This window comes from Microcebus murinus, chromosome 31 (genome assembly GCF_040939455.1).
Source record: "Microcebus murinus isolate Inina chromosome 31, M.murinus_Inina_mat1.0, whole genome shotgun sequence".
Lineage (NCBI taxonomy): Eukaryota > Metazoa > Chordata > Mammalia > Primates > Cheirogaleidae > Microcebus > Microcebus murinus.
In genome coordinates this window covers 1,313,149-1,335,754 of record NC_134134.1, presented here as the reverse complement: position 1 = coordinate 1,335,754, position 22,606 = coordinate 1,313,149, and the positions used below count along the sequence as shown (strand labels likewise).

At 35.6% G+C, this 22,606-nt stretch overlaps 1 protein-coding gene across 1 annotated transcript; it reads right to left on the bottom strand.

Moving 5' to 3' along the window:
- Positions 1–1,049: 1,049 nt before the first annotated feature.
- On the bottom strand, positions 1,050–21,926 carry LOC142865677 (uncharacterized). Its single transcript, XM_075998859.1, is given in 4 exon segments — positions 1,050–1,111; positions 12,291–12,442; positions 12,527–13,775; positions 21,893–21,926. Coding segments are annotated over 4 exon segments (1,497 nt in total).
- Between the last annotated feature and the right edge of the window lie 680 nt (positions 21,927–22,606).

Below are 22,606 nucleotides of genomic sequence, written 5' to 3'. Positions count from 1 at the left end.
ATCAACTTTCAAGAGAGGATCATTTCTTTTTGTCTGATATCTGTTCCTCAAAATATCTGGCTTTATAGGTAAATGCATATGAATATGTCTCTCTACATATGGTAAATCCCACCATTTCAATGTATGTGTTTCATTGTTTTAGATTTGGATTTTAGTGAAAAGTTAAATATGTCATATTTCTATTTTCTGAGAACTCTCCTGGGGACTCCAGAGATATCCCCGTTTGTCAGATTATAGATGAGAGGGTTGATCATTGTCATTAGTATGGTATAGATGACAGAGACCACTTCTCCTAATCAGGGGAATGAGACTTTTGTAGAAGGTACTTGCTAAGGGCAGCCACATAGAATAGAGACTCCAGGGGCATGGGAGAGAAGTAAGTAGCCAGGGTTTCCATGTGTCCCTGGCCTGAGACTGTCACCAGTCGAGTGGACAGTATAAATACATAGGAGGTCATAATAGCTAAGATAGGAGGGAAGAGAAAACTAACACCATGGATAAAAAGACACTGATTTAGAGGGAAGTGTCAGCAGAGACCAGTTTAAATACAGCTGGGATCACAGAAACAAAATGACGACCTTCCCTGGAAGTGAAGTAATGGAAAGTCAGAGGGCAGAGCACATATATCAATGCATTGAGCACTACCCTCAGCCAAGATGCCTGCACCAGGAGAACACAGAGGACATGGGGAATGTGGATGGGGTATCACAATGGGTGACGGATGGCCACATAGCAGTGCTAAGCCAGGACGGCCAGCATCTGACACTCTGCTGCTGACAAAGTGATGAGAAGGAAGAAATGAATGTCAAAGTCAGTGAGAGAGATGTGATGATCCCTAGAGAGAAAGTTGAGGGCCATCTGAGGAACAAACATGTACATATAGAATTGCTACATGACAGATGGCTTGCTGATCAGAAAATATATATTGCACTGGAGAGGTGAGTAGGGCCGAATGAGGAGAATTACTGTGATGTTTCCAGAAAGGACCAGGAGTTCCACCATGGTTAGGACAAAAAAAAGCCATGGATCCTGGGTTCTGTAAAATAGGACTAAAGGATGACACAACCCTTGATGTCAGGTTGTTCTGCTGTGCTTGTTCCTTTTTTGTTAACTGTGAAGAAAGTTTGAAAGAGCATTATGTTCACAATCTGTACATAATTACATTGAATTTAGTCACAAGGTACTTTCCAGCACTTCAAATTCATTTTTGCCCTGCCCTTCTTCTTTTAGTTTCAGTAAATAATTACATTTGCATTTCACCAGGATTTACTACGGTATCTTAAAGGGTTCTAGAATATGAGCCTTGACACATTGGAAGAGAGAGCATAAGCACTGTTGCATTTCAACATGTACTTTTGAAATATTTTTTCTTAATTAAAGTTCTAGAAATAGAAATCCTCTCAAAATTACAGGAAACATTTTTAAGAACTAAATAGAATAAAAAATGCAGTGTTTTAGTTACACTAAACACTTTACAAGAGCTAAGTAACAACATGTGGTTAAAGGCTACAGCTTATACTTCAACATGGATATCAAACATTTTCAGTATTCAAGAATGTTCTCTTGGATGCCAAGCAGAAACCAGCCATGGGAAGATAAAGTACTGGCCTATAGATAAGAAAAGCCCACAAGGCAGCCAAACAAGTTTAACCAAAGAATGATCTACACTCAGGAGTGAACATGGTACCAGAAGAGCAAAATCTACATTCATCCTTCAGATCATAATTCCTACTGCACTGGAGAAAAGGCTGGAAACAAAACAGAGAAGGCTCCCAGGCTCCCTGAGCTTTCATTCTGTTTGTGTTGATTCACACAAATATATACTGTCAGGTAAATGTAACTGTGATGGAGTGGAGTAAAGCAGGATAAGTGGAGGGAGAGTTGATGGTGGGGTGGGGTGTGGGTGATTTGCCCCTAGGGAGATCCATCAGAGCAGAGACCTGGATGAAGGTAGTGAGTGCACTGAGTGAGGATATGTGGGAAGAACCTGAGGGTGAGCTTGGTGAGATGTGGATCAAGTGGAGTGAGCTTCATGGAGAGTAGAAGGAAATGAGCAGGGGACAGTAGAGAACAGGGACCCTATACTGCTTATCTCAAACTCCTACCAGTAAAAGCCTTTGGGGTATGCACCCCTAATTAATGCATATTGAGAGTCTTTATTTACTATGATCAGTTATTAGCAAAGCATCATCACTACATTTAAGGATAAAAGTAAACATCAATACAAGTTCTAGTATTCTCTCACTTTATCCCAATGTATCATTTGCCTAAGGGACATTAAGTGAGTGATTGTGCTTCCTTATAAAGTCTTAAAGTTTCCAAAAGGGATTAATTAAATTGTTTGAATGGAGCAAACTTTTGCCATTCAGCATATAGCAAAGCTTCTTCACAGCAGAAAGCCCCTGTAAGCAGTGCAAAAACATCCATAACCGATCCATTTGGAAATAAGCTGTGTAGCATGGTTATAAGTACCACTTTTGGCCAAATCAAGCTCTTCCACTGCTGTATAACTTTCAAGAAGTTCTTTATGCTTACTGACTCTCACTTTTCTCATTTGTAAAGTGGGAACTAGACTTAATTTTTTTCCTGAATTTAGTCACTAGGGGCTCCTAAGGTAAACCCGGTAAGCTGTAAGTAAAGAAAACACACTACATTTTATCTCTGTAGTCAGGCTTCTATGGACTGTAGTTAATTAGGCACAGGTGGTGGAGAAGGAGTTCAGGAAGAAAAAGAAAATCAATGTTTTTATAGGTAAAGTAGTAGAAAATGGCATGGTGAATTTAGGAAATCCATTTATATGTAAACGGTGAGAGAGCATAGGATATGTGTAGGATCCTTCAGCAATGGCTGGCGCATCCTAGATACTTAAACATTTATGAAAATAACACAGGCGGTGTGATGGAGGGGAGTATGGGAGGAAACTATGCAGGAATCAGAGCCCGATCCAAATGAGCTTTATACACTGATCTGATAGCCCAGAAACTGTGGGAGCCTCTGAAGGAGTTTATGGAGGAATTGAGGTGATAAAATTGGCATTTTGGCAATCCTCTAGCTAGTAGATGTTTAGGGAATAATTTGGAGGGGCCAACTTGCAAGGATAAAGAACAGTTGGGAACCCATCAGGCCAATCAACATGACACTGACTAGGGCCCTGCTGAGGCTTTGGTATTGAGGAAGGAGAGGCATAGATTGAGGTAATATTAGAGGTGAGATGATGTGCACAATGGTGCCTTTTTCTGAGGTAGAAACAAATGGGTCAGGTAAGAGAAATTTTCAGGAATGAGTGGGACTTATGCCTACTTAAGAATATGGTGTGAAGGATAAGTCTTGATAATGGCACTTAGGCTTCCAAATTGAGAGGGTGAATTATTGTGGTGTTTTTTTCTGTGACAATACGTTCTGAAGTACCACAGGGGGTTGTGAAAGAAGCTGCAGAGTGAGCTTAGCTTTCTACATGGTAGGTGTGAGTTTCCTATGGGTTGCAAGGGAAGGCAGCTGAGAGGTGGTTTGGTGTGTGGATCTGAAGCTGCATTTAGCACTTGTAGCATTTAGGGGGTGCTGATGTGACAGGATGAGATAAAGCTGCTTAAGGCGTGTGCACAGTGAAGAGTGGAGGGTAAGGTTGTTTTATCAGGAGAGCAACACAGCACTAGAAGCTACTATCTCTGAACTTTCAAAGATCTAAGACAATATCAGAAGCCTGATATAAAATCTCTAGCTTATTAACCACTTTGGTATGAGTGTCAACTATAGTCGATAGCTACAGATGAACATGCACAGCGACTTTAGCTGACAGCCATGATAGGAAGGCGCACAGCCGAGCGTCAACTAAACCGACAGCCATGACATCACTTTTCTGATTTGTCATTTATCCAAATAAAATTGTGAACATTTAAAAATAAGGTAATGAAAACATATATGTATATGTTACCTATTCTGATTTGCATTACAAGTAAAACTGCCTGTAAAGTGAAACAAGCTTTCAGTGCTTTAAAGCTTTCCTCATCACACAAGAGCAAAATGGATTCATTGTCAGTGCAAAGCACAAACTATCATGCGGACTATGAGTGCTGGCTGTGGGCAAAGTTCGTGGCCAGTGAGCACGGTACTGAAGTGGTTAAAAACAAACAAAAAAAGAGAAAAAAAAACCTTAAAATGTTGCAAAATATAATTATTTCCAAAGAAATATTCTTAAAAGCCATTCTGCCCTTTTCCTACACCAAAATTATTAAATCATGATGTGGATGAATTTGAATATAGTTAATATGTCTAATAAAATGTAGAATGAGACCCCTTCCAATTGATTGTTCTTGAAGTCTATGAAAGAGGTCGGGGTGTGTAAAACTGCATCTTTGATTTCACTAGCACCTGCAACCCCATCCCTCAGCCTCTGACTCCTCCTTCCTGGGGTTTTCTCCCCACTCTTGCCCACTCTACACCTCACAACATCACTCACTTTTGGGGGAGATGCTTGTAATTCTGAGTGTAGACTTTCTGGGTTAGGAGCTACTTGTGGTACATTTCCCACAAGATTTAGCTCTTTTTAATTTTTTTTTGTTTCAGCATATTACAATGGTAAAAATGTTTAGGTTATGTATATGGCCTTTTGCCCACCTGAGTCAGAGCTTCAAGTGTGTCCGTCCCCCAGAACGGTGAGCACTGCAATCATTAGGTATGTATATTCCCATCCCTTTCACCTCCCTCCCATTAGCCCAACACCCAATGAATTTAGTTGTGATGAACATTATCTTAGATCACCTTCTCATTCTAGTGTGCCGTGGTGGCCTTGCCACTGCTTGATCCAGTCCAGGGCACTCTCAGTACTCTCTGGCAGCTTAGCTGGTCCAGGGTCTTCTGCTGTCTCCAGACAAAAGCATTGCAGTGTAACTCCCCTGCTGGGGTAGAGCTCACTCAGCCCATTTTCCTGTCTGCATCGCTTCTATCATGTTCTCACCTCTCAGGATCTTATTTCATGCCCCACTCTCTTCTTGCTCCACTCACATGCCCTGGCTTCTGAGGACCTGCCTTGTTACTAGAACTACCCCTGGATACTGCCAGGATAGGGCTTGCTGTGTAGGGCAAACCCACAAAGTAATGGACATAATATTGGACTTCAGCTTGGGTATTTATTTTTTTAAAAAGATTTTGGGAGAGGTCTAAAACCTCTCTCACTTTTAAGCAGACACCTAGAATCAAAATCCTCTAGGACTATCTGATAAAAACTAAAAATGAAAACAAAAATGGGGATGCCATGACTGAGAAAAATTCTCGCCAATGTGGCCAATATCACCAATGTGATAATACAGACAGAATAACACTATCCTATTCTAAATCGCTTGGTGACTATATAGGTAATTTAAAATTTGAAATTGTGGTAAAGTATACGCAACATATTTGCATAACAACATTGTTAGGTCACAGCACAGTTGTGTTAAGTATAATCATACTGTGTGAAAGAAATTTCAAGAACATTTTTACACCCAGTAAACAGCTCCATTTCTCCATTATTCCAGTCCCTGGCAAAACTATTTTAATTTTTGCTTCTATGAATTTGATTCTCCTGGATACTTTGCGTAACATAGTTTATTTTTTAAACAGACAATAACAAAAGTATCTCCAGCAGAGAGAAAGAAGGAACCCCTGGTTTTAGTAAATACCTAAATACTGACTTTATGGCCTGTGATTTTCCTCACTGTATTTTTATTCATTCATTTATTAATTCAGGAAGCAATGTGTGCTAGAATGTGTTTAGGACTGAAAAACACAGTGTTGAACATATGAGCTCTGTAGACATTCATGCAGTTTTAAGAGTCCAACAATTTATTCCATAATTCCTCCCTTATTACCTCCTGCTTTTTTACCTGAAGGCCTCTTCCCTCCCATTTTTACCATTTGTCTGGAGAACACACGACAATTTTTTCCAGACTTTATGGCCCACATTGTTATGTTTATTTGTACTATGCTCTACCTGAAATCTATAGGTACTTTACTAAATGTATTTTTATATGTAAGTTACTTAAAAATCAACAAATATATCTGATCAATCTCTGCATTACTAATGCCTGACACAGTATGGAGATGTGTGTGTTGGGTAAATGTGTGCTGGCTGACTGTGCGTGTGACAAGTCAGCACTGTACTTTTATTCTTCTGCTTATATCATTACATAAACCAAGTGGTTTTAAAAAATCAATAAATTAAACAAAATTATCTTTTAATAAAACTAATACTTTTGTTTTAAAACATTTTTATTAAAATTTTTATATAGAATTGTTTCCCTTTCATTCCATTGATACTGCTTAGTTGGCTGTTGATTGTTTAAAGCAGGTATGGTGAAGGCAAATTTTTTTCTATCAGATATTTGCAAAAGGATAGTAAAAACAGTCTTTTAAATCTATTATTTTTTTTTTTTTGAGACAGAGTCTCCCTTTGTTGTCCAGGCTAGAGTGAGTGCCGTGGCGTCAGCCTCGCTCACAGCAACCTCAAACTCCTGGGCTCGAGTGATCCTTCTGCCTCAGCCTCCCGAGTAGCTGGGACTACAGGCATGCGCCACCATGCCCGGCTAATTTTTTTTTTTTTTTTTATATATATCAGTTGGCCAATTAATTTCTTTCTATTTATAGTAGAGACGGGGTCTCACTCTTGCTCAGGCTGGTTTTGAACTCCTGACCTTGAGCAATCCGCCCGCCTCGGCCTCCCAGAGAACTAGGATTACAGGCGTGAGCCACCGCGCCCGGCCTTAAATCTATTATTATAATATGCCAACCCTTAGCCAAAATCCTTTAGATAAATTTTTTTTTTTTTTTTTTTTTTTTTTTTTTGAGACAGAGTCTCGCTTTGTTGCCCAGGCTAGAGTGAGTGCCGTGGCGTCAGCCTAGCTCACAGCAACCTCAAACTCCTGGGCTCGAGTGATCCTTCTGCCTCAGCCTCCCGGGTAGCTGGGACTACAGGCATGCGCCACCATGCCCGGCTAATTTTTATATATATATATCAGTTGGCCAATTAATTTCTTTCTATTTATAGTAGAGACGGGGTCTCGCTCTTGCTCAGGCTGGTTTTGAACTCCTGACCTTGAGCAATCCGCCCGCCTCGGCCTCCCAAGAGCTAGGATTACAGGCGTGAGCCACAGCGCCCGGCCTCCTTTAGATAAATTTTAATATCTGTTCCAGTATTTATAAATCCAACGAAAGATTTGTCATTTAGCTGAATTTCTAATTGAGGTTTTTGGTCATTAATAAAGTTTGCCAATATACTTTCATTGCAGTACTTCCAGAACCTCCTTGTCTTAAAATATTAGATTTTTAAATTTGCATATTAATAGCAGAAGTTGTGCAATACAGTCTCTAGCCTGAATAACATAATCGGAAGTGAAACTCATCATAACTGAAACTTCATTCGAATAAGCTGAATCAATTATACCTAAATGTATTATTACTCTTTTTAATGTAACAGTAATATGACCAAATTATTAACTAATATGAATGTGCTTGTAGGATCAGGCCAAATATATCTATAGGTATATATATCTCAGTAGATGGTGTTAAGAGTCCATTGTCACAAGATGATATTTGTTCTCTGAAATTACCTTTTGGGCCAAGAGTCTCAGCCAAAGTTGCATTTTAAATGTCTGATCAGACCTTTTGGCAATTTCTTAAAAGTTTTTTCCGCACACAGGTGCTCCCCTTGGGCCATAAGGTGCCATTGGGGTGCGGTGGTGGGGAGCTGGTGCTGGGCTGCCTGGCTGAGCACAGCCACGGCCTGGGTGGCTCAGCAGCCATGGCAGTGGTGGCACCATGCTGTTTAATTTTGCTGGACATAAAGCTGCTGGCATTTAGAATTAACATTATTAAAAGCCAGTATATGTAAAGTGATATTGCTTAAATTAGGAGGACTTACTATTTCTTGAACCTGATATTTCTTGCAATTTAGCAATTAAATCTATATAAGTTTCATTAACATTTTGTTTAACATTTATATGGAAAGATACAGCCAAGAGAAGCTATCTTTTCCCTAGTTTAATACAGCACTGTTGAATTTGAGAAATAGCCTGATCATATTTTAATTGTGCATTAATATCAAACCAATATTCCTGGCCCATAATTTGAGTCAGAAATTTTTATTCATGGGTTTCTAGACCCATTTAACTAGGGTTGCTGATGCATCTTTTCCCTGCACCAAGTGGTGAACTATAAAAATTTAGGTGAAGATATAACTGTTTGCACGAAAGATTTCCAATCGCAAAGGATTAACATTTCTAATTGAGCCAATTCTTTAATCGAGTTCTTTGTGTAATGACAGTTTGTGTTGGCTGGGAGCAGTGGCTCATACCTGTAATCCTGGCACTCTGGGAGGCCAAAGCAGGAGGATCACTCAAGGTCAGGAGTTTGAAACCAGCCTGAGCAAGAATGAGGCTGTGTCTCTACTAAAAATAAAAAGAAATTAATCAGCCAAATAAAAGTATATAGAAAAATACGCAGGACATTGTGGCATATGCCTGTAGTCCCATCTACCAGGGAGGCTGAGGCAGAAGGATTGCTTGAGCCCAAGAGTGTGAGGTTGCTGTGAGCTAGGCTGATGCCATGGCACTCTAGCCCAGGCAACAGAGTGAGAGTGCTGCTTTTGTCATTCCATTTGTCAGTTGTAAGCAAGGGAACTCTGATATTTACCAGCAGGTTCATAATGCAGCACAGAACATGAAAGGGGCTTTAACGATTTTATTTGAAGCTAAAGACACCTAGATTTCCTGGTGCTGATGATTATGTTATGGAAGAGACTAAAGATGTATGTGGTGCTCACTGTCTCACCTCTGGCCAATGTGAGCATCAAAAACAGGATTGCATCCAAAATCACTGATGAAATTTTCAATCAAAAAGTGGCCATGATCCCTGAGATTCCTCTAGGGAGAATGACCAAATTATTGGCCAATGTTAGATGACTAAGAATGTGAAGTGTGTACTGCACACTCCAACTACTAAAATAAAGGAAGATAAAGTTATGTAAAATAAATTCTCTAAGATTGAAATATCAGGTAAAGAAAGATTATTCCAAACATTTTCAATGCAGAGAAATCATTCCATTATATTCTAACACTGAAAATACACACTCAAAAGTAGATTCTAGATGGATGCATATGTTGTACTATAATTAATAGAAAATTAAATCCAAAGCTCTTTACCTAAACTCCCTATTAAGAGATTGCCAAATTCTTAAGATATGCATCACACACTTATTAATCCTTCACTTATTGTAATTATTTTCATATTTATGATGTTATATGTTAGGATCTAGTAACAGTTTGCTTTTACAAAAGAAAACAATGCTGAGTTCTTGATTTACTCCTCTGGACTTCAGAATTGTTTATCTTTCTTTGGCCTTTAAGGCTCTTACTTTAACCTTAGGACACTGAACCTCTCTAATTTTACTTAAGTTATGAGAATGCTGTATGTATAGCCTATAAATGGCCTCAAGCTGTCTAGCTAAAATTTTTGTTCACCAAACTAAAAAAATTCTGCACTTCTCATCAGAACTTTTAAAGTATTGTGTGAACTGGCCAGGCTTGAGTGCAACAGTGAGAATGTTATAGCCCAAGCACAGATGTAAAGAAGAATGGCTTAGATAGAGTTGTAGAAGGGAATGCAGATAAAAAATGCCAAAAAACTTGAGATAATTATGAAATGAAAGAAGCAGAATTTCCACTTATAAATTCCAAGAGTTGGTTGTTCTGCCAGTTCCTTCACTCTACATTCAAAATCAGTGATTTTTTTACCCTGGACATTTTCAATCTCTTCTCTGGAGCCACAAGCTCTCTCCTACAGAAATATTGACGGCTAATTATAAAGCATCTATTAAATATCTAACAATGTCCTGTACTTATTTCTTCTATTTAAATATAAAATCAACTCCATAATTTATATATCCTTCTGAGTGTTTACCTGAACAAAGTAGCCTGATAAAGTCAATAAATCAATTAGTTCGATAACCCAAAGTAAAAGAAACAGTAACCAGAATGTTCTTTCAATATCCTTCCCAAATTAGTATGAAAATATAGAATGTACTAAGTAAAATGTAATTACTACAATGTGGAATTACTCACACCTTTAGGTAATTTTATGAGCACCATGAAGTTTTATAACAATCCTTGTTGTAATTGCAGATCAGGTCACATAAATGGTATTTAATGAACTTTGAAATAATAAAATAACATAGATGGCCTAGCATGAGTAATAAGCATGTAAGAACAGAGGATTGGCATGGGCAGGTTCCCATTTAGAAGCTTTAGGGTTTTAAACAATTAATTCAACATAAAGTGAACAAAATATTTCCTTTCAGAATCTTTGAAGTTTCTAGTTTGCTAGTAAATTCTCAACACTTTTGAAATTATCCATCTTTTCTAATATTTCTTTTTTTCTGTTGAAATAGGTATACATCCACATTCACACAAATATAATTACTTACTCTGTAAATATACTACAACTATAGTTCAACTTAACCATGATGTATTTGTATATTTGATTCAATATAAATAAAAATATGCTTATTTCTGTTTTATTGGCCAGGCAGGTTGCCTGTTGAAGGAAAAATGTAGGATACAATGTAATAACTAGTCATTCTGTGTTAAGAAATGTATGGCTTTTCATTAAGTACAAAATCTTTATTATAAGCATTATAGTAACAATGTAATTATGCATATAATGAAAAAGAGCTTTGGGAACATTATTCTTCAAAGTAGAGAGACTGATAAAAAGGATCACAAGTGATGTCTTGTTACTGTGTAACCCCACAGTACATTTTTACAACCCATTACCTCCAACTTTGAGTAACATGGGATAGGTTAATTGTGGTGCAAAATAACACTTCATTCAATCTACAACATGTTTGACACATTAAAATTACTTTTAATTTAATGAAACAGATTAAGTTTACATGTAATCTAAAAATATTCCAAATGTCATCGCTTTTATTATCTATCATAATGTACAATATTAAAACAAGTAATTTCTAATATTCTACTTTTTTCATTCTGATTATAATGAGAAGAATATTAGTCTGTATACCTACATCATACATCATTTGAAATACTGTTTGTTATAAAAAATATCCATAGTACCTCTCGATTTCAAAAATCTTACATTTCAGTGATTTTAATTTCCCATGGAAAAGTACATGAATAATGCCTACTGAATACACAAAGACTACTAATAAATGCGATGTAGCTATCATTAACCACACACATTCACATACACGCTAAGAATGAAAACATACCATCTACTGTATCTAAAGTTGAATAACATCAGTATTTGCTTGTCAAAAAGGAAAAAAAATTTTTACCTTTTATATTTTTACCCTACCCTGACCAGAAAGTATATTTTACATGTAATTATAACTCTCATAAAATCTCTCTTTTTTTAAAGCTGACATACAAGTAAATCAACTAACTATTTTAACTGGGTAGTACTCTATAATCAGCAACCTGGTTTAAAGAAATTTGTGAATGTGTTAGTGCATTAGTGCATTGCACTGTGAGTCCTCTGATATTTGTTTAGACTTGATTCTTCATGAAATGTGTTCTAAAATTCATTATATCTGTAGAGTAATTTTAACTATCAATTCTTTGTGGTTCTCTAAGGTATATCCTTTGCATAAATATTTTTTCACATTCATTATATTTGTAAGGTCTCTAATTCTTAAAATTTTTGTGATGTTGAACAATGTTGGAGACAATATTGGAGCACTTTTTCAGTGTAAGTTCTCCCATGTCCAGTGAGATCTCTGTTATAACTAAAGGTATTGTCAGCACTCTACATTATGATTGTTTACTTTAAGTATAAGTACTGTTGTGCATTTTAAGGCTAATACTTAGGGAAAGCACTTCCATACTCATTACATTTATCTCACTTTTATCTAGTATAATTTATTTGGTGTTGAATAAAATGCGAGCAGTTCTTAAAGACTTTGCCACAATTCTCACATTCATAAAATTTTTCTCCGTTATGCATTCTTTTATGAAGATTAAAGTGTAAGCACTGGGAAAATGCTTTGCCACATTCTCCACATTTGTATGGTTTCTCTCCTGTATGGATTCATTTATATAGAGTGAAGTGTCTGAGCTGGTTAAAGACTTTGCCACATTCTACAAGATTTTCGGGTTTACCTCTAGTATGAATTCTTTTATGTTGAGTAAGGCTTGACCACCAGGTAAAGGCTTTGCAACATTCTTCACATTGGTAGGGTTTCTCTCCAGTATGAATTCTTTTATGTAGAGTAAGGACTGAGGACTGGTTAAAGGCTTTACCAAATTCTTCACATTTGTAGGGTTTCTCTCCAGTATGAATTTTTTTATGTCGAGTAAGGATTGAGGACTGGTTAAAGGCTTTGCCACATTCTTCACATTTTTAGGGTTTCTCACCAGTATGAATTCTTTTATGTTGAGTAAGGCTTGACCACCTGGGAAAGGTTTTGCCACATTCTTCATATTTGTAGGGTTTCTTTCCAGTATGGATTCTTTTATGTTGAGTAAGGTGTGTGCACTGGGTAAAGGCTTTGCCACATTCTTCACATTTGTAGGGTTTCTTTCCAGTATGGATTCTTTTATGTTGAGTAAGGTGTGTGCACTGGGTAAAGGCTTTGCCACATTCTTCACATTTGTAGGGTTTCTCTCCAGTATGAATTCTTTTATGTAGAGTAAGGATTGAGGACCGGTTAAAGGCTTTGCCACATTCTTCACATTTGTAGGGTTTCTCTCCAGTATGAATTCTTTTATGTTGAATAAGGCTTGACCACCTGGTAAAAGCTTTGCCACATTCTTCACATTTGTAGGGTTTCTCTCCAGTATGAATTCTTTTATGTTGAGTAAGGTTTGACCACCTGGTAAAGGCTTTGCCACATTCTTCACATTTGTAGGGTTTCTCTCCAGTATGAATTCTTTTATGTTGAGTAAGGTTTGAGAACAGGTTAAAGGCTTTCTCACATTCGTCACATTTGTAAGGTTTCTCTCCAGTATGGATTCTTTTATGTTGAGTAAGCATTGAGAACTGGTTAAAGGCTTTGCCACATTCTCCACATTTGTAGGGTTTCTCTCCAGTATGAATTCTTTTATGTACAGTAAGGTTTGTGCACCAGGTAAAGGCTCTGCCACATTCTTCACATTTGTAGGGTTTCTCTCCCTTATGAATTCTTTTATGTAGAGTAAGTTTTGTGTAAAAGGTAAAGGCTTTGCCACATTCTTCACATTTGTAGAGTTTCTCTCCAGTATGGATTCTGTTATGTTGAGTAAGGTGTACGCACTGGGTAAAGGCTTTGCCACATTCTTCACATTTGTAGGGTTTCTCTCCAGTGTGAATTCTCCTATGTATAATAAGTTTTGAGCAACAGTTAAATGGTTTTCCACATTCTTCACACTTGTGGGATTTCTCTGTGGTATGAATTTTCCTATGTCCAGAAACATTAGAGCTGTGGTTAAAAGTTTTGCTACATTCTTTAAGTTTGAAACTTTTCTCTCCAGTATGTCTTGTCTTGTGTTTATTTAGATTTGATGATTTGCTAAAGACTTTTTTACATTTATTACATTGGACGATTTTTCTATGGCAAGTTGACAAACATTGGGTAAGACCATCAGAACATACTTTCTGCTTCTTACACTCAACCACACACTCCCAGTCTCTTCTTAAGTGTATATTTTCAAGGCCACAGCTTCCATATAGTCTCATTATTGATTTCTGAAAGGGATCTTTTATGCCCTGCTCTGGTAATAGGTCTTTGGTGCAATAGTGAGATAGTTCTGAAAGAAATGAAAATAACAAAGTATCTCACTAACTAGACTCAGGTGAATATACTTCACAATTTGAATATATAAAACTATACAAAGCACATTAGCAAGAAAGCACAATAGAATACCATGGTCTTATTTGCATCATAGATGTATGACCTTAAAAATATACTTACAACTATGATTCTTTTAGAAATCATAACTGCTTATAGTTCATAGCACCCCAACTGAGAAAAACACCCAGAACCACAGGAAGGGAAGGAAACTTTGATGCATTTTCCCACCAAATCTCTTCCTCCATGCTGATACTAAGTTATCACTTTAGTAGTAAAATCCCATCTCCTGGATTCCCTTTCAAAAGAGAATGAAACTAAGGGCATATGTCCACACATGTGTTTTTTGTTGCCTTTCCAAAGGCTGGTTTCCACCTCCCTTGACAACTACATAACTCTCTGAAAAAAATATGCACATATTAAGAATAAAATTCTGCATTATCATAATGATGGTGCAAAATATTTAAATATGCTATAAAATTTGAAAGGCAAAATAAAAAAATGATCATTGCCATGTGCTGGTTTCTATACAATATAAAAAGACATAATTACTGACATCGATATCATAAAGGTAAGGGCAGATGTAAAGATTAAGAATTTTTATATGCAACTGAAGAAGTTATTCATTTAACATAAGTTGCAAGTTCAAAAGGTTTTATATAGTTCTCACAGTGAACATCAGAAAAAAATGTTTATAGAGAAAAAAGAAAGCTAGGCAAAGAAACAAAATATGTCACTAAAAATCAGTGAGGCACAATGCAGGACAGAAGGAGAGGAAAGAAAGAAAAGACAGTGAAAAATGGTATACAAAATAATTAACATAAGAGAAATTGTAAGTCCTTCCTTTGAGAAAATTATGTAAATATTTATGTACTACTGTTCCCAGTCAGAAGGCACAGTTAAATAAAGAGTAAAAAAAAATCCAACAATATTCCATCTAAAGCGACTTGACTTCATTCCTGGTGAGAACAATAGACTACAACTGGCAGGATATAGCAAGATATATCAGAAAAACATTTAGCATCTAAGACCAGTGGAGTTCAAAATTATATTAGGCACATTATTTTGAAGTAAAAACATTATAATTTTTAAAATATACTTTAAGTCAAAACTGTCACAAGAGACAAAAAGGGCAATAAATATAAAAAGTAGTCATTCACGGAGGGCCTATGAAAATAATACATTAATATGATATCTATCTTTATCTCACATCAAGGTGCTCAAATATATTTTTAAAAAGCATTGACAGAAATGAAGCAAGAAATGGACATCAAAATAATATGATACTTTGACATTCTATTTCACTTTCAATAATGATAAAACCAGTCAAATTATTAATAAGAAAACAAAAGATTTGAAAACACTACATAGCAGTTAGACCTAACAGATATAGTAGAAACACTCTACAGAATAATAGTAGAATACACAATCTCCTTGATAAACTCATAAAATGTTCTTCCTAAAAAACTACCTGTTCAGCCACAAGTCTTAACCAATTTTAGAAAATTGAAATTTTACTAACATTAATTTTTGACTAGAATGGAATGAAACTGAAAATAAATAATAAAAGAAACATAAAAAAATTCACAAATATAGGAAAATAAACAACACAGTCTTGAATACATTGTTTTTGAAGGGAAGAAGACCTAATGTTGTGAAGATGTCCAGATTGGTCTACACATTAAATGCAATTCTTTCAAATTCTCAATTTCGGTTTTTGAATAATGGAAACAGCACACTCTTCCTTCAGGAGTTTCATTAAATGTAAATGGTTTAGTCTCTCCAATGAAAAATAAGATGAATGTATGAATAAAAAACAAACAGAACCCTAGTATATGCCACCTACGAAATCCTTCCTTTAGCTCTAAAAAGTCAAATGATTGAAAGTAATGTAAAAAATTCTACATAAATAAGAATAGGAGGATATTGTGGCCATAATTAAATAAAATACACTTTAAGTCAAAACCATCAGAAGAGACAAAGACTTTTATAATTTGTCATTTAGGAGAAATCTATGGCACAGAATACACATAGACAGATCATAAACATGTAATGTACATATTTTAGCTTAGATATTTTTAAATATATATTATTTATCAGGGCTTTGCATGATATATGATTATTTCATGATGAATATTTAAGGCTATGCCTGATATATATGATTTCTATGATGAATACAAAAATTTGACAGATAAATTTGAAAGATAAATAAGAAAACAGATAATGGGCATTATAGACTAGTTGGATGTAAAAGACATTTACAGAAGTCTTCAGTCAAAAGCAGCAGAGTACACTATGGTTTCAATCATACATGATAAATGCTATTAGGACACTTAAGTCTTATCAAGTTGAAGAAACCTAAAATCATACAACATATATTTTTTGACAAAATTGAAGTGGAACTAGAAATCAAAAGTACAACACAAACTGTCTAATACAAAAATATGTCAAAATTAAATACACTCTTTAATGCATTCATGCTCAATTGTCAGATGATTTAAAACTGTTAAGATGTCAATAATATCCACAGTGATATACAAATTTAATTCAATGTCTATAATGATCCTATCATACTTAGGACCATTTGTAGGACCTTAGGACCATATTTGAAGATATATAAAAATATATTCAAAAGTATATTGGAACAATAAATAGCCAGACTGTTTTAGAAATACAAACAAGGAGACATACCAATTCTTGATTTGAAAAAAAATCTTCAGGAACAAAAAAAACATGTTACTGGCCCAAAGACAAATAATGAGATGAGATAATAGAATGGAGAACTCAGAAATAAACCTTTTTGTCCATGACCAAAGTTAGGTTCCTCAAGATTACAATGACCATGCAATGAAAAAGAACAGTCACTTCAACAAATGTTGTAGAAAACTGAATATTTCTGATAGAAAAAAAAATGATGTTGGTACCTTCACTATATAGAATATAGAATGTATCTTTAATAAATTAAATACTAAAACATAAGAAATACATGTATAAAACTCTGAGAGAAAATATAAGAAAAACATCATGATATTGGTCCTGGCACTGTTTTAGTAGATGTAACATCAAATGCATAATCAAGAAAAAGGAAGACAAAAAAATGGGATTGTATACAAATTCAAATTTTATGCACAAAGGAAAAACTTAGTGGAGTAAAAAGGCCTCCTAAAAAATGGGTTAAAAATAGATGCAAATCACATATTTGATAGAAGTTAACATCATGAATCAGTAAAAAATGATAAAAATTCAAAAACAAAGGTGAATAACGTTACTAACAAATGGACAATAGATTGATCTGGCATTTCTGCAAAGAACATATACTTATGGCCAAATATATTTTGAAAGCATTATAAAAATTGTTAATCTTTAGAGAAATGCAAAACAAAATCACAATGATATATCACCCCACACCCATTACATTGAGAACTTTTAAGTAAATAAAAGCATATGCAAATACATACATATGGTGAGAATGTAGACAAATTGAAACGCTACTATGTTATTCTGAATCTTTGATTCTAAAAATTATAAAAATTGAAATATAATAGATCACAAATTTAAAATACATTAGGAGAGCAAATCAGCTATATGGTGGGAGGGGAAGGATCCAGTTGTTTTTGTTTTCCCAAAGAACAACAAAAATTTGGCAGCCATTGAAGGACAATTACAATTATCTGAATTTGAGGGCTGATATGGAAGGTCATTAAACTCTAGTGGAACCATAGATCTGGGAGGGTCATTTTGAGTATTCAGGCTCTCATCCAGCTGACAAACTTAAGGACCCATTGTCCTGAATACAGACTGCAACATGGGTCAACCATCTTGGATACACAGAGTCTCCAATGGTTCCCTGTGACAAAGTTGGAGTGGTGCTGCTCATCCAGAGACTTTGGTAGAGACAGGCATATATGCAGCCATTGAAGCAGACCTGAATAACTTGGTCTTGCTATCATCTGTAAAGCAGAACTGTGACTCTGCTACAGCAGTCTAAACTATAGTCCATGTCTAGTTCTTTCAGTGCATAGATCCACACAGTGACCTGCAGGGACTCTTCCAAGGTACTCCTTGGGAGCCACACCCACCCACACATATGGTTTTAGCCCCAAAATATGCAAACTGAAATGCACAACCATGCCCTAGTATGTGTCATACACATCAAAATCCTGAAGGTAACCAGTATACCCAGCAACAAGAGAGGATTGAAAACCACCCAAGCCCTTTGGAACTGGCCCACCAGATGCAGACTCCACTGCAGAGCAAGGGACAGTCTTGTAACCTAGCTACAGCAACTCTTCATTGAAAACCTAGTGGAGAGACCTTTAGCCCTAGTACTCAAAAAAAAAAAAATCTTTACCCTCCAAAACCAGTTTATAAAATCTGGGAAATGTATTTAATTCTTCACATGCACAGATACCAATATAAAAATAATGGTCAACTTCTCTTAATGCTTCTATACTATAATAACACTACAAGACGTAAGTACAAAAATTAGGCAAGAACATGACAAGAATCCACTCATGTTAGAAAGAAAAAAGTAAAAATTACACTATTTGCAGATGACATTATCTTATATGTCAAAAACCATAAAGAAGATAGGAAGAAAGCTTTAAAAGTAATAAAACTTCTCAGTTAAGTCACAGGATGTAAAATTTACATACAGATATCAGTTGCTTTTCTACACACTAATAAAGTAGAAAATAAAAAAGGAAAACAAACACTCTCATGTAAAATACCATCATGATAATAGATTCCTAAGAAATATATTTAACCAAAGTTGTTTAAAAAAACCCTTCACACTGAGTACTATAAGATATTAATAAAAGAAATTGAAGATGACATGAGAAAATAGGAAGATATTTTCCCAAACAATGTATACGTTCAATGTACTCCCTATCAAAATTTCAGAGGCATTACTTGACAGTAATAACCAAAAAATCCTAATATTTGTATGATATCACAAATACCATTGATGAGCCCTAAACAATAATGCAAAAGAAGAAAAAAGGTTCCAGCATCACACTTTCTGATTTCAAAGTACATTTTAAGGTGAGAGTAATAAAAACAGCAAAATATGCACATAAAAACCGACACAAATAACAATGGAAGAGAATGGAGAGCTCAGAAATAAACCGAAACATATAAGGTCAACTAATATTTATCTAGGCTTTAGGAATGCACGATGCAGAAAGTATGGCTCTTCAATGCTTGGTGCTGGAAAACTGGATACCCAAAAACAAATGAATAAAAGCAAACTATTTTTTCTTACATGATACCCCAAACTAACTCCAGATATAATAAAGATTTTAAATGGAATACATAAAACTGTAATGTTTGTAAAAAAAAAAAAAAGTATAAATGAAAAGAAGAAATATGGGAAAACCTGACATAAGACTTGCAATTTTATTTTTTTGTATATGATAAAATAAGCACTAGAACAAAATCTGAACAATTTTGGCTGCATCAAACTTAAAATCCTCTGCACAGCAAGGAAAAAAACAAAATAAGAAAATATATAGGACAGAAGAAAATATTTTCAAATTTTATATTGCATAATATGTTAACACCCAAAATACATAGAAAACTCATATTTTTCAAATGCAAAACAATGTCATCACCCACTTCAAAATAAGCAAAAGTTGATGTAGATTTTTTTCAAAGAAAACATACCAGTTTACAACAGGAAACACCAAGAGTAACTCAGCATTACCAAAACATCATGTAAACACAAATGAAAACTATGATAAGGTATCACCTCACAACTGTTAAAATGGCTAATGTCCAAAAGAAGAGACATAACAAGTGTGGACAAGAGTGTGCAAGAAAGCAATCCCTGTACACTGTTATTGATTGTAAATGGACAGTGTCACCATAGAGATTTGTTAAAAAATGTAAATAATACAACTGCCTTGTCATTCACCATTTCTACCTATGAGTATAACCATGAAAAATTAGTATCTTAAGAAGATTCTGCACCTCCATATATATCGCAGCATTATGCACATTTGCCAAGAAAATAGAAACAAACTAAATGCCTGCTTATGATGAATAGACTAAAAAATGATTGTACAAACACATACCATATACTATTACTAAGCGATGAAAATGATAAATATCCTGCCATTTCAACAACATGGATGGACGTAGGAGGCATTATGCTAAGTAAAATCAGCCATTCCCAGAAAGATGAATATTGCTATGGATAATTAGTTTTAAAAAGTTGAATTTACAAAAATAAAGAGTACAACAGTGGTTTCCAGGGTGTAGAGTCAGAAAAAATGAGGAGATGTTTAAGGGTAAAATCTTTTAGTTATAAGATGAACAGATCTTGGAGATCTATTGTATGGCAACATGATTAGGGTTATTAATAATGTTTTATATGCTTAAAATTTGTTAAGACCATAGACCTCTCTATTAATAAATTTTCTCAGTATAATTAAATGGTAAATATGTGAGATGATGGAATAATTTATGCCCTTTATTATATTGTTTTACCATTGTACACACATCTGATCACTACAGTGTGTACAATAAATATACACAGTTATACAGTTCTTATTTGTGGAAACTTCCACCCATTAAACACCCCATACACAGAAATATATGCACACATACACACATATGAATGACACAATTCTGATGCTACTAAACAGAGGGAAATTATGGAATATAAGTTATCAAAATATTGTGAATCAATTGGGAATATAAATATATTCATGTATGTGAAGCACTGAATGAAACAGATTATTTTGGAATTCTATAGGGTGAGAGTGCAAAATAAACTATATTATAGTTTTGGTATTTGGCTATAAGAAAGTTGAAAATTTACTCTTATTTATACTAGAAAAAGATTACTTAGAAGTGAAATAACATTAGATTTTCTTACATTTAGGCAGAGGCTATGCATTTGTACAAAATTAGTGAGCCTCACTTTCTGTAGACTTGCCTCTGAAAACTTAGAATTGGAAATCATGAAGCAGAAAATATGACTATCTGTCCCTAGGGTTTCTGGTATTACAGAAACAAATCCAAATATCTCCACTATTCCCCTTTACATATTTCAGAAATGACACATCAAAAGGAACTTAAAACAGGGAGCTGAGGCCGGGCGCGGTGGCTCATGCCTGTAATCCTAGCTCTCTGGGAGGCCGAGGCGGGCGGATCGTTTGAGTTCAGGAGTTCGAAACCAACCTGAGCAAGAGCGAGACCCCGTCTCTACTATAAATAGGAAAAAAAATAATTGGCCAACTAATATATACAGAAAAAATTAGCCGGGCATGGTGGTGCCTGCCTGTAGTCCCAGCTACTCAGGAGGCTGAGGCAGGAGAATTGCTTGAGCCCAGGAGTTTGAGGTTGCTGTGAGCTAGTCTGATGCCACGGCACTCACTCTAGCCTGGGCAACCAAGTGAGACTCTGTCTCAAAAAAAAAAAAAAAAAAACAACAAAAACAGGGAGCTGGGCATGGAGGATCACATGTATAATCCCAGCACTTTTGGAGGCCAAGCAAGAAGGATCACTTGAGGTCAGGATTTTATACCAGCCCTAGCAACATAAGGAGATTCCATTTTTACCAGATAATAATAATAATGAAAAATAATGGCTGGCCATGGTAGCTCATGCCCATAGTTCTAGCTACTTGGAAGACAGAGGTTTTAGGATCCCTGGAGCCCAGAATTTGAGTTTGCAGTGAGCTATGATCAGCCACTGTAGTCAAGAAATGGCAGGAGAGCAAAACCCTGTCAAAAGATGGTTTAATGTAGTGGTCTTCAAAATAGGCACAGATAGTCCCATAAGTCCTAACCAATAGAAATGCTGATATATAATGTAGTCCCTTATAAGCCATCAAAAGAAGTATGGCTCTCACTGACTTCTAAGGATGATCACTTCATGGGTAGAATTCTTAGAGAGTTCAAGAGCCTGGGACAACAGATGTCCTTCTGGAAGATAAAGAGTAACATACACAGGCTTCTAAAAATCATTTCCAACTGAACAGAATATTCCAAGCCACTTTTTAATATCTGCCTTCCTCTTTGAGATTTACCTCTCTAACATTTGTTATGTGCTTTGCTGAATCTCACCTACCTGGATATTTTGCTGTTGGTTCCTCTTTCTTCATAATCCAGGGCTCTATCCTTTGCTCCAGACATGTGATCAGCTGATCTAGTGTGAAATCCGAAAAAAGGGAAAGTTTCAAGATAACATGAGACATCTAATGATTTTATTTTATGCACCAAAATCTTCAAATTTTCTTTAAAAGCACGGATATAAAATTCATTCATGTTGCTTTCCACAGAGGTTGAACTAGTTTGCAGTCCCACCAGCAGTGTAGGAGTGTTCCTCTGTCTCTGCATCCATGCCAGCATTTGCTGTTTGGGGACTTTTTGATTACATTGAGAACTTTTAAATAAGTAAATATATATACACATACATACATACATACATACATATGTTGAGAATGTAGAGGAATTGAAATGCTGCCATGTTATTCTGAACCTTGGATTCTAATATTATACAAAATAGACATAGAACAGATCAGAAATTAAAAATACAGAAAGAATAAAATAATTTGCATTTCCCTGATGATCAGAGATGTTGAACATACTGCAATGAGATATCACTTATCTCCAGTAAGAATGGCCTTCCAGTAAAAAGTCCCCTAACAATAAATATTGGCACAGATGTGGAGAGATAGGAACACTTCTACACTGCTATTGGGACTGCAAACTGGTTCAGCCTCTGTAGAAAGCAATATGGAGATACCTCAAAGAGATACAAGTAGATCTACCATTTGATCCA